This window comes from Physella acuta, unplaced genomic scaffold (assembly GCF_028476545.2).
Source record: "Physella acuta isolate Inbredline_101_S28 unplaced genomic scaffold, ASM2847654v3 ptg001093l, whole genome shotgun sequence".
Classification (NCBI taxonomy): Eukaryota; Metazoa; Mollusca; class Gastropoda; family Physidae; genus Physella; species Physella acuta.
In genome coordinates this window covers 60,069-71,823 of record NW_026732610.1, presented here as the reverse complement: position 1 = coordinate 71,823, position 11,755 = coordinate 60,069, and the positions used below count along the sequence as shown (strand labels likewise).

The 11,755-nt window shown below is 30.8% G+C and overlaps 2 protein-coding genes across 6 annotated transcripts; both read left to right on the top strand.

The window, feature by feature from the left end:
* The first annotated feature begins 1,008 nt into the window (after positions 1-1,008).
* Positions 1,009-5,788, top strand: LOC131955685 (phytanoyl-CoA dioxygenase, peroxisomal). Of its 4 annotated transcripts, none has more exons than XM_059319892.1 (9): positions 1,009-1,029; positions 2,047-2,126; positions 2,283-2,446; positions 2,548-2,716; positions 2,876-2,957; positions 3,094-3,275; positions 3,843-3,992; positions 4,195-4,329; positions 4,416-5,788. In XM_059319892.1, exons 2-9 carry the CDS (start codon positions 2,085-2,087, stop codon positions 4,473-4,475), a joined length of 984 nt encoding a protein of 327 aa, XP_059175875.1. In that variant the 5' UTR covers positions 1,009-1,029; positions 2,047-2,084; the 3' UTR covers positions 4,476-5,788. The 4 variants fall into 4 exon arrangements, with proteins under 4 accessions (XP_059175875.1, XP_059175873.1, XP_059175874.1 ...); XM_059319890.1 differs by having other exon boundaries at positions 1,019-1,098; XM_059319891.1 differs by lacking the exon at positions 1,009-1,029 and adding an exon at positions 1,092-1,112.
* A 2,482-nt stretch (positions 5,789-8,270) lies between these two features.
* LOC131955684 (phytanoyl-CoA dioxygenase, peroxisomal-like) lies at positions 8,271-11,678 on the top strand. Of its 2 annotated transcripts, none has more exons than XM_059319887.1 (9): positions 8,271-8,396; positions 8,461-8,543; positions 8,815-8,978; positions 9,060-9,228; positions 9,585-9,666; positions 10,102-10,283; positions 10,645-10,794; positions 11,139-11,264; positions 11,353-11,676. In XM_059319887.1, the coding sequence occupies exons 2-9, from the start codon at positions 8,502-8,504 to the stop codon at positions 11,410-11,412; spliced, it is 975 nt and encodes a 324-aa protein (XP_059175870.1). In that variant the 5' UTR covers positions 8,271-8,396; positions 8,461-8,501; the 3' UTR covers positions 11,413-11,676. The 2 variants fall into 2 exon arrangements, with proteins under 2 accessions (XP_059175870.1, XP_059175869.1); XM_059319886.1 differs by having other exon boundaries at positions 8,284-8,396; positions 8,491-8,543; positions 11,353-11,678.
* The last annotated feature ends 77 nt before the right edge of the window (positions 11,679-11,755 follow it).

Below are 11,755 nucleotides of genomic sequence, written 5' to 3'. Positions count from 1 at the left end.
TTCTATTGGTTACTAAAATATATTTTAGGGGGTCATCCATAAATGACGTCACGATTTTTACCTCCCCCCTCCCCTACGTCACACGTCGTCACAAAAAGCCAGCCCCACCCCCCCCCCCCCCCCCCTGAAATGACGTCACACCTCAACCTACAAACCCCTCCAAAATTGCAGTTGAATTTTTTTTTAAACATCGATATTTTTCTAAAATCTTGTCTAAACTATTACAATTTATTAAAACAGTTATCTAAAACGCGAAATAACGTCTAAAATTCGTTTTCTAACATTTCTTTTTTTTATAATGTAAAAGTGTGACGTCCCACACATTTATGGACGACCCCAAACTAGATTTACAATAGATCAATAATACTGGATCTAGATTCTATAATTCTATAGAACTAGATCTATAGATTTAGTTTATTTAGAGTATCGAGTATAATCAAATAATAGAGATATTCATTATTAGATCTATTTCTATAACTATAGAGTAGAGGCCATACATAGCGCCATAGGCCTATGGTTAAAACTGGACTAGATATAGATCTAGAAGAATCTACGTTTAATTGAAATTTAGATTTTAATCTAGATTTTATATAAAATGTTATTATTAAAAATAACAGTGTCTTCTAGATCTAGATCTAAACTTCTAAAGACTTTACTTAAAGTTAAAGACTGGAGTAACTTACTAGATCTAGATCTAGATCTAGATAAAATCTAGATCTAACTAGATTTTACTAGAACTAGATGGTAGGTAGGGCCTAGATAACTACTTAGATTTCACATTTTCTACTCGTTTTATTTATCTTTTATAGATCTAGATCTATTCTACAATTTATTAAATTGGTTTTTAATAACAAAGTTTTTCTCAGGGAATCGAATCGTTTTATTTTTCTTCCGTAGAATAGATCTAATCCCAATCTTTTACTTTAAGCTTTAATCTAATCCTAGAAATTTAGCTTGAAAAAAAAAAGAGGTGTGTTTCCGGAGTTAAAGTTCAAAAAGTATAGGTAACACTAACACAAACAGTTACAGGTAACTCTGCGATAACGTTGCTTTCTTCTAGTACATTATAATTTATGTGGTATTAGACTAACACAAACAGTAAGTTAGTAACGGTAATCCGATAATAGATTCTAAATATTAGCATTAATTAAAAATTAAATAAACTTACAACTTACAAGGTATAATTTTAATACAGGTTGTACGAGTGTAACGAACTACTTAAAAATGTCGGGTCCGAATAGCAGCCGGGGCTATTGCTACCCGAATAGCCACTTTCTTGGAACTAACTTGAATATGATTTATGAATTTTTATTAAATCTGAATCTTAGGCATTCTTAGGCCTAAATCAGACTGTAACTTAATCTTACATTACAGTTCATCAGCATATTTATGTTGTTTTAAATAACTTATAAAAACATCAAAATCTAGATCTAGATCTAGTTTCAATTTTTATTAAAAGATCAGGCCAACAAATTTCAATTATTCAATTATTTTTCTTACAATTTTACAATAGTAAAAAGAAAAATTGGTCTGTTTGAATGTGCAAGCTAATCAGAGTAGATAGATCTAGATTCTATATATTTTTACAATGGAAAAAAGCAGTAGTTATTGTTTACAAGAGTCAAATCTTCTGTTTGAAACAGAAAAGGCATAGGCCCTATAATATAAATATATAATATGTTAGGCCTACTATACTAGTAGATCTATATAATTTTCAAACACATTCTAGTAAAGAGTCAAAAGATCAAAGGTCACAAATGTTGATTATCAATTCAATAATCAAGATAGGCCAAATTATATGGTTTTGCTGTGCTGATAGGATAGGCAGGCATCCAATAGTATTTTTAAATATAGTAATTGTTTTAATTAATACAATACACTCTTATTAAGTTATTAAGCCTGGCTTGTTATCTTCAAAACAGGTAGGCATTTAATTGTCAGAACTTAAAATAAAAGTTATTATAATTGGGTTAAGAAAGAGTTTAATGATTTATGTTTCAGTATTGTGCACCAGATTAAAATTTAAACAAACAATTTTTTTTACAGATTTGATATAAATATTCAGACATCTTTGATGTTTAATTATGGCTGAGAGACTAAAAATATTGCATGGTCATATAACAGCAGTATCCTTTTCATTGTATTAAACAATATTTAAGTAGTAGTCTATATAATATATGACCAACTGGTGTGATTTTTTAAAACCTGCTAATTCTATACACGTAAAAACTTTGTTTACAATAAGTCATTTCTGCAATAAAAATTCTTAACAAGATTTTTAGGGTTGCAACCAGCTGTCTGCCTCTGCTGGAGTTAATACCTCATCTGCTTTTAAGTACACAGTTGACAACTCTAAGCTCACTTATGAGCAACGAAAGTTTTATGAAGAAAATGGTTTTCTTGTTATCAAGAAATTAGTTAGTCCTGATAAACTTAAAAAATTTAGGTAAGATTTTTTAATTGGTATGATAATTTTAAAAATAACTAATTTTGATAAATCCTTAAATGACCAGAGGTTTTAAGTATTACATTTGTCATATGTTAAAGAGAGAGATTTGCTGATATTTGTAAACGAGAAGTGATTGTCCCTGGGATGACCATCATGCGAGACGTAGCAATCAAAGACTCAGAGTTCGTGCCTGGTGAACAGGCAGTGACCAAGATCCAAGACTTTCAGCAGGATGATGTCATGTTTGAATACTGTGCCTTGCCTGAGGTCTGAATATACCCTTGTTAATTTTGTGAAATTGTAAGACTTTTGTGACTAGCAGACTTTGAGCAAGTTGACAGAATTTAAATCTTACTCTTCCAAAACCACTGTTGATGTATTCCTCTGTTGGAGTTGATGTATTTGATGCAAAAAATTGTTTTTCAGGTTGTAGAGTATGTGGAGAGCTTCACTGGCCCAGATATAGTCGCCATGCACACCATGCTAATCAACAAACCCCCAGATTCTGGTAATTAAATCCATTCAATTAATCCTTTATTAACGAAACATTTAATTTTTTATTAGGATGTTAAAATATTTTTATCAAATTGATTTTTTAGTCAAATTTGAATTTTGAACAAAGTGTTACAATTTCCTTTCAATAGGCAAGTTGACATCTAGGCACCCCATGCATCAAGATTTGCATTACTTCCCCTTTAGACCTGCTGAACGGATTGTTTGCTCTTGGACAGCTATGCAAAAGATAAACAGAGAAAATGGTTGTTTGGTTGTTGTGCCTGGTACACATACAGGAGAACTCTTGGTGCATGAATATCCTAAATGGGAGGTAACATAATAGATATTTTTTAAAATGAGAAATTTTATTTTAACAAGGCTGTTAATAATTTATTTTGGTACTTAGTTCTGTTTAGCCAAAACAAAAACAAAAAAATTAATTAAATTAAAATTAGATAGTAAAATATCTAGGCCAAAATACATTTTGGATCCTTTTTAATTTTGGATATAAATTGCTGATATAAGTTAATGCAGATAATTGTAGTAACTCCGCATGAGCAAAATCCTTTAATAATTTGCCTGGAAGTTTTAAAAAATAAGAACATTATTTGTCTAACAAGTAAATTTAAAATAGTTATGCCATTTAAAAAGTGTGCAAACAAATAAATCTATAATAATATATAAAGTGTCCATATAACCATACTAAGTATACCTTCTATCGTTTAAATTAGTAATTTAGGACAATTTTTTAATATGCTGAGTACAATGAACATAAGCTAAAAGAAAAATGAGCTTAATTTTCTTTCTTTACTATATGGCTGTGGATCTTTTTAAAGCTAAATTCCCAAGTTGATTTGCTGTTGTCTAATCTTTCTAAAACAACTTGTTTCTCTCTTAGGGTGGTGTGAATATTATGTATCACGGGATCCAAAACTATGACCCCAGTCAGCCTAGGGTGCACCTTGAAATGGAAGAGGGCGACACCGTTTTCTTCCACCCTCTTCTCATCCACGGTTCAGGTACAAACAGATCCAAGGACTTCAGAAAGGTAACTCTTTATTCTAATTGCTTAACGTTATTTTTTAAAACTTTGTAGCTACTATCCCACTCACCAAGTTAGATCTAATTCTTGACAAAATATGTACACAAATTTATATGTCATCAATAATTTTTTTAAAATTGTTTGAAAAATAAACAAAATGTTTGTATTTAATGATTGTAACGTAACTAGCTATGATTTGTCGAAACAGTCCATTTCCTGCCACTATGCAAGTGGAAAAGCTCACTACGTGGATGTTGCTGGGACTGAACAAGAAACAATAGCGGATGAGGTCATCCAGGTGGTACGTCGTAAGCTCGGCCGAGAAGCGAACATAACATTTGTGGTAAGTTGGGCATCTAGACTCTTGCTTGACTGTAGCTATTTCTCTGTCTTGCTTTGTACATATCTTCTTTCAATATTAATTTCTAGGATGTTTGGAAGTACAAAAGTCGAACAATCAAGGGAGATAACCAGCTCAACTACTCTTAAACAACACATGGATCGTTAATTGTTGTTAAAGTTTACACTTAATACTTATATAGTATCAGGTCTACTTATACAGATTTATTTTTGTTATTTAATTACTCTATGCTGTGATTTTGTTTTCACTAATGGCTGATACAATGTTTAAAAATTAATATTTTATTGTTTATAATGCAATTTTTAAAAAAAATTAATATTTTATTGATTTTTAATGCAATTTGGTTTTAATTATATTAAGAGTACAATATATTTTTGAAACTTTATTTTAACCTAACCTTGAATTATAGAATGAAATCAGTTTGAGAGAAGCTGAAGTTATTATTTTAAAACATGGATTAAAGAATTAGAAAGAGTGTAAATGAAAAATTGAAATTTGAAATGACTGATTAATATTGTTCAGGGGTCAAGGGTTTAACCAATTAATAATTTATCATATAAGTAAAAAAAAATTATATTTCTTACTTGTATACAGTGTTTTCAATTTTATTTGCAGACCAAATTTGTAAATGAATTTTTTTTAATAAGGGAAATAGTTTTCTTTTTAAAGACATAGCATTGATTTTGCATCATCTCTCAATGCCCATTGACTCCCAAGGCTTCAACAAGTTAGCGCTATTAGAAAAAAAATTATCATAATAAATACAAAATAAAAATATGTCCCACCAAAATCCTCAGGTAAAATCATTTACAATGTTTGTTTATGAACATGTATTACATTTGTATGTTCCAATAATTTCTCTTCCCAACCTAGCTAATAATTGACCATAACATTGTCACTGAACTGCATGTCATAGCTTTTTCAAAATTGTATTTAAATTAAAATGTTTAAAAAATAACTTGGTACAAGTTTGTTAGTCTTGCAATTATTTTTTTGGAGTGGCACTGAATATAAATAAAGGTACAAGGCCTAATGTTAAAAAATATCCTGTGTCATAATGTTACTTTGTCGAATTTTATATTGTAAATAATTATAGAGATCATTATCTCCAACAATAAAATGTTTGGTAACTCAGAGTTTGTTCCATCGTACTCTCCCAGATTTGAGCTAGGTACCCATCATTGTTGACCATGGTTTTATGGGTGCCAATAGGCTGTAACTTTATACTGATCACAATTACACACAATTAATTATAAGGGGGAGCACCTACAGCTACTGTTACATTTTCATATAGCTTCAAAAATCTGTTCTTATTTTAGAAACGTGATTAGCATATAGTGTTAGGTTTTGTGATGATTGTTCAATTTTTTTTTATAAAAGATGATTTGTTTATTATTGTTTACTTTACATAGCTTCGAAAAACATAATTACTAGTCATCCAAAAATGATGTCACGATTTTAAAAAGAAAATTTACCTCCATCTCCACTTTTTTCCACATGGTACTGAAAAGCCACCTGTCCCCTCGACCCCAAAACTCATGTCACAACTCAACCACCACACACCCACCCTCAAAATTATAGTTTTTGCTTTCAAAACATTGATTTCTTTGTAAAATATTTACTGAACTCAGACAATGTCGAATCTGTAAATCCATTTGTATTATAATTATAGTCTACAAAATCAATCTTTTTTAAACCAAAAATAAGGCTAAAGTTCAGTCTGCAACATTTTTTTAAAAAAATGTGTTGTCACAAGTTTTGAATCATCCCTTTATCACACATTGTCACAAACTTCCCTCCTCTCCCCTACGGCTGTGATGTTATTTATGGACGACCCCTTATGCTATAATATTTACTGTTATGAAATGAAAACTCGAATTACATTGTATTAAAATAGAGGTTTTACTATCAGTTTTTTAATGCATCAGTCCAAAACAGATATTATTATCTCAGTTATTCAATGATTCAAACTTGTGTTATCAATAGTGACGTTGAACGTCATTTTTGTCATCCAATCACAGTCATTACAAGTTCAAGGAGAACTTGATAAAACCCACAGTAATCTAATGTAAAGTTACACTTTTGTTATCAGTGTAACTGTTGCTACTAAATAAACAGGCTCCGCCTATTTGTGGAAGGGGAGACTACTTTTAGTTTTAAGCCCAAAAATTTAAAGGGCATGAACTTTTATCCCAAGTATAATTTCAATCTATAAAAGTCAAGTTGTTTAATGGAAATAAAAAATATGTTAACATGATGATTTACTATTCAAATAATGTATTAAAAAACGTTTTAGCAATATATCTACTGATGTATTTTACATTGCTTTTAAACCAGCAAATTTCGTTTTAAAGCACAAAATAAAACCAGCGCACTTGCGATATGGCACATTATGTTATAATTATTTTTACATTATGTTGTTTAAATAAATAAAAACTTAACTTGCAGGCATCGCAATGGTCAGTGTACAGAATATTAAAAAGCAGTAACTATAACTTTTTACTTTCTCGTATATACGAAGTATAGAGAAAGTCTTGTAATCATGCAAAAAAAAAAAAATCGAGATTTTTACAAATCTCGACGTTTTACACCTCAATGATACGGAAAAACATAATTTTGCAATCTTGTCCGTATGTCTGTCTGTGTGTAAACACGATAACTTGAGTACCGTTACAGCTAGGTTGATGAAATTTCATATATAAGTATTTTATCAAAATCGTAGATCCTGTTCAACTTTTGAGCGATTTCCGATAACCGGAAGTGGTAATTCTTCTACTTTGAATTTTTCAAAAGCCTATAACTTGAGTACTATTTCAGATAGATCAATGAAATTTCACATGTAAGTAAAAGATCTAATTCTCTACCTTCTTTCAATTTTTGAGTAATTTCCGTTGACCGGAAGTACTAATTTACGCTATTTCCGATTTCTCAAAAAAAAAACGCATGTAAATTTATAAAGTACTAATAATATTGTGCACTATTATGCACATTTTGTTTTGGTGTTCGATTGGTGCGCAATTCTTTTTCTATGAGATTCTATTCTATTTTTAAAAATTTAAGTAATTAAAATTCATGTCTATATTCCAAGTTATATAAGAATATGCGAGAAAGTTTAGGGGAGATCACTCCCGGTTTATTTGATTCATGACAAACCTGAGAGATCTGAGTCACTCTAGAATACAATGCAATATTAGTTATCCCCCCACCCCCCATGCCCCCCAATGATGTTACTTTGGCAGCTAATGGGGATAAGACAGGTCAAGAATTTTAAATATTCCCACACTATTGAACTCATCTATAACCACTTCATTAACTTGGCATCTACCTTCTCTAAGATGGGTTCCATGTCTGGCCCTAGCCTAGTCTATTGAGAATGACAACAAGGTTTGAAATTAAAGACCAACATTATAAACAGAGTAACAAGACATGAGTTCCCTTACACTGTGTTTACACTTGAGACATGTATACTATACATGTCTAGAAAAAAAAACTTTGCAATAAGTGAGTGGGCTCCCCTATTATCTTAGGCCCTATAGCGAAGTTTTTTTTTCTAAAAATGTATAGTATACATGTCGCAAGTGTAAATGCGGTATTACAGATGAGAACAAAACCTTAAGAATATGTGGACATGACAGGTAACAATAAAGTAATATTTCTATTTGCTTCAGCCATGAAACTAACTTGGGAATAAAAGTATTAAAAGGCCTTATTTTTGTTTCAATGTACTACAAGCTACCATAAGTTTTGTAAGTTTGTTCAAAATTTGGTTTTTAAAAGCCTGCATGTTGTAATGATCATTTCTTTTTCACAACAAAGAAACATTACATCCTTCATATAATAAATGTCAAAAATAACAAAGCTTGAACAACTATTAAGTTATTGATTATCAATCAAATTATCAAGAGTCCTCATCAAATCACTATCTAGGCTGATGATGACTACATTTATAAAAAGCAGTCTTATTTCTACATGTCCCATATAGACTTCAGTTTACATGCAGTTTGTTAGTTTAAATGTTGAACATGTGCAATTAACATTGTTTGTGTTTGGTATAAATTATTTTTTATATATTTTTAGCTCTTTGCTGGTAAAGTGTAGTGATATATTTGTTAAAATTGGTTTAAATCATTTTGATTCTTTGAGGTAAATCAACTATGGCTGATAGACTAAAAATATTGCATGGCCACCTAATAGCTGTATCCTTTTATTTCCTAAATATATTAGTTTCTTGTTTTCTTTTTAGCCATACTAGTGAGGTACAGTTAAGAAAACAAATGCTTTTTAAAAATTGTTTAGTTTAGGCCTACTTTTGTGTGTGTGTGTGTGTGTGCTTTTGCGCTCGCGTGCATGTGTGTGTGTGTCTGTGTGAACATGTGAGTTAACAAAAAAATTTAAAATAAAACTTATAAAAAAACAACTTATAAAAGCAATCATTTCTGCACTAAAAATCCTTAACAAGTTTTACAGGGTTGCAACCAACTATCTGCCTCTGCTGGAGTTTCTACCTCTTCTGCTTTCAAGTACACAGTTGACAATTCTAAGCTCACCAATGAGCAACGAAAGTTTTATGAAGAAAATGGTTTTCTTGTTATCAAGAAATTAGTCAGTCCCGAAAAGCTTAAAAAATTAAGGTAAAATTTTCTGTTTCTTTAAAATACTTTTAAAAGATTCAGTTAAGTCTAAAATAACCAGCATATTATGTATTTATGTAGCGACAGATTTGCTGATATTTGTAAACGAGAAGTGATCGTCCCTGGGATGACCATCATGCGAGACGTAGCAATCAAAGACTCAGAGTTTGTGCCTGGTGAACAGGCAGTGACCAAGATCCAAGACTTTCAGCAGGATGATGTCATGTTTGAATACTGTGCCTTACCTGAGGTCATTAGTTCATTATCTATTGTAAATTTTACCATTTCTGATTATTTAAGTAAAGCGTATCTGTTTATGTTAATAGTGATACATTAATGTATACACATGTGTTGTAATAATTAGCTTAGATGGTCTCTACTATAGAGAAGCTAAACCCATAAACAGCATTAATGTGATTAGAAAGTTAATTAATTATCAATGCTTAATAACTCTTAATTATGTTTTGTATAAGTAATTACTACTAATTGTTAAACCAGATATCCTTCTAATAATTTTGTTCTATCCTTGTAAATTAGAGTAAGTATCCATGATATAGACTTACTAGCTAGTACCAAAAGTAACATTGTGTTTTTATTTATACCCAGGTGGTAGAGTATGTGGAGAGCTTCACTGGCCCAGATGTAGTTGCCATGCACACCATGCTAATCAACAAACCCCCAGATTCTGGTAAATATTGAATTTTCAACCATTTTCAACATGACTGCCTATGGGACAGGTAAAGTAGAGTTCATATTAAGGGATAGTGTTGTCAGGTGTTGTCAGAGCTGATTTGACATAGGGTCATTCTACTGACATGAGCCCAGAAGTTGAACTAGAGACTTTCGAGGTAGCAGTCAAATACTTTACCATCTGACCACACTGTCCCACTTTATCCATCTGTACTTCATCTTAGAAAAATGCTAAAAAATTAAATCATTTTCAGAGTTTGAAATTATCATTAGTGTGTAAACTTATAAAATGTAATAAGGAGAAGAGAGTCTTAACTGCAGGCTATTTTATGTGCCGTATGATTCACTATCAGCCACTCCGTCCATTATGGGTTCTAGATTGAACCTTATAATTGTGAGTTGCATGCTAAGTTTTAAAAATAATTGGTTTCAGGCCTGTTGACATCAAGGCACCCACTGCATCAAGATTTGTATTACTTCCCCTTCAGACCTGCTGAACGGATTGTCTGCTCTTGGACAGCTATGCAAAAGATAAACAGAGAAAATGGTTGTTTGGTTGTTGTGTCTGGTACACATACAGGAGAACTCTTGGTGCATGAATATCCTAAATGGGAGGTAACAATATTAATAAGTTATTTTTAATTAAGAATATTAGGTTTTAGTAGAAGGCTGTTATTTTAACTCTAATGACATGAATATTACAAAAGGGAGGTAACAGGTAACTTCATGACAAATTATTATTTTTGGCTTAATAATTTTTTAATCTTTGTTTTCCTTAATTGTATGTAAAATTGCAAAAAATAAGTTGTTAAAATAATTAGCGTATTATTTCAGATTTTTATATGGTGTTTTGAAATCTTTAAAAACTTTGCATTGCTTTCCTAGAATAAGTATAATAAGACAACATTATAGACAAAGACCTCAACTCTTTTATTTTGTTGGTTGTTTTTAACTAAAAATATTTGTTACTTGTAAGGGAGGTGTGAACAAAATGTATTATGGCATCCAGAACTACAATCCCAATCAGCCAATACTGTATCTTGAAATGGAAGAGGGTGACACCATATTCTTCCACCCTCTTCTTATTCACGGTTCAGGAGCAAACAGATCCAAGGGCTTCAGAAAGGTAACTCTCAATGTTTTTTAAAGTTTCACCAAAAGTCTATTTCCTGTAACAATACATTTATTTCGTCCATTTAGTCTATTTCCTGTAACATTTCTTTTGTCGATTTAGTCTATTTCCTGTCACAATAGATTTATTTTGTCGATTTAGTTTATTTCATGTCACAATACATTTATTTTTTTTTTATTTAGTTTATTTCCTGTCACAATAGATTTATTTTGTTGATTTAGTCTATTTCATGTCACAATACATTTATTTTGTTGATTTAGTCTATTTCCTGTCACAATATATTTATTTTGTTGATTTAGTCTATTTCCTGTCACAATAGATTTATTTTGTCGATTTAGTCTATTTCCTGTCACTATGCAAGTGGAAAAGTTCACTATGTTGGAACAGTATCTCAAGTGTTAGTTGATGAATACATGAAGGTGGTGCGACGCAAGTTTGGACCAGATGTAAAGATGACATACATGGTAAACAGTAAATTTAGAAGAGTCTGTAGGTACATGTGTGGACTAACACCAAAAATCTATTATTTTAAATTTTTTTTTTAAATTCTAGGATTTTTGGAAACACAAGAGCAGAACAATAAAGGGAGATAACCAACTCAACCTTTCTTAAATAACCTAGCTTGGAAGTAATATCTTAATACTGGTTCTTGCAATATATCTGAATAATATATGCAGATTTATTTTGTCCTCATTCATAAATTCTGATGTTACAATACGCTATGTTTGTTTTTTTTTATATTAAAAAAGTATTAGTTTTTATTGATTTTTCTTTATTAACTGCAATTGGAAACAATTTTTAGATAGTGCTCAATATATTTGTAAACTAGAAGAAAATGTGTATCTACCTTTTGATGTAAAATAAGTTGTGTTGTTTTTTTGCTGTATTTTACTGTCTCCATTGATGTGAGATAATCAAATCACACACATAATTATCTTAAACATAATTATCTTAA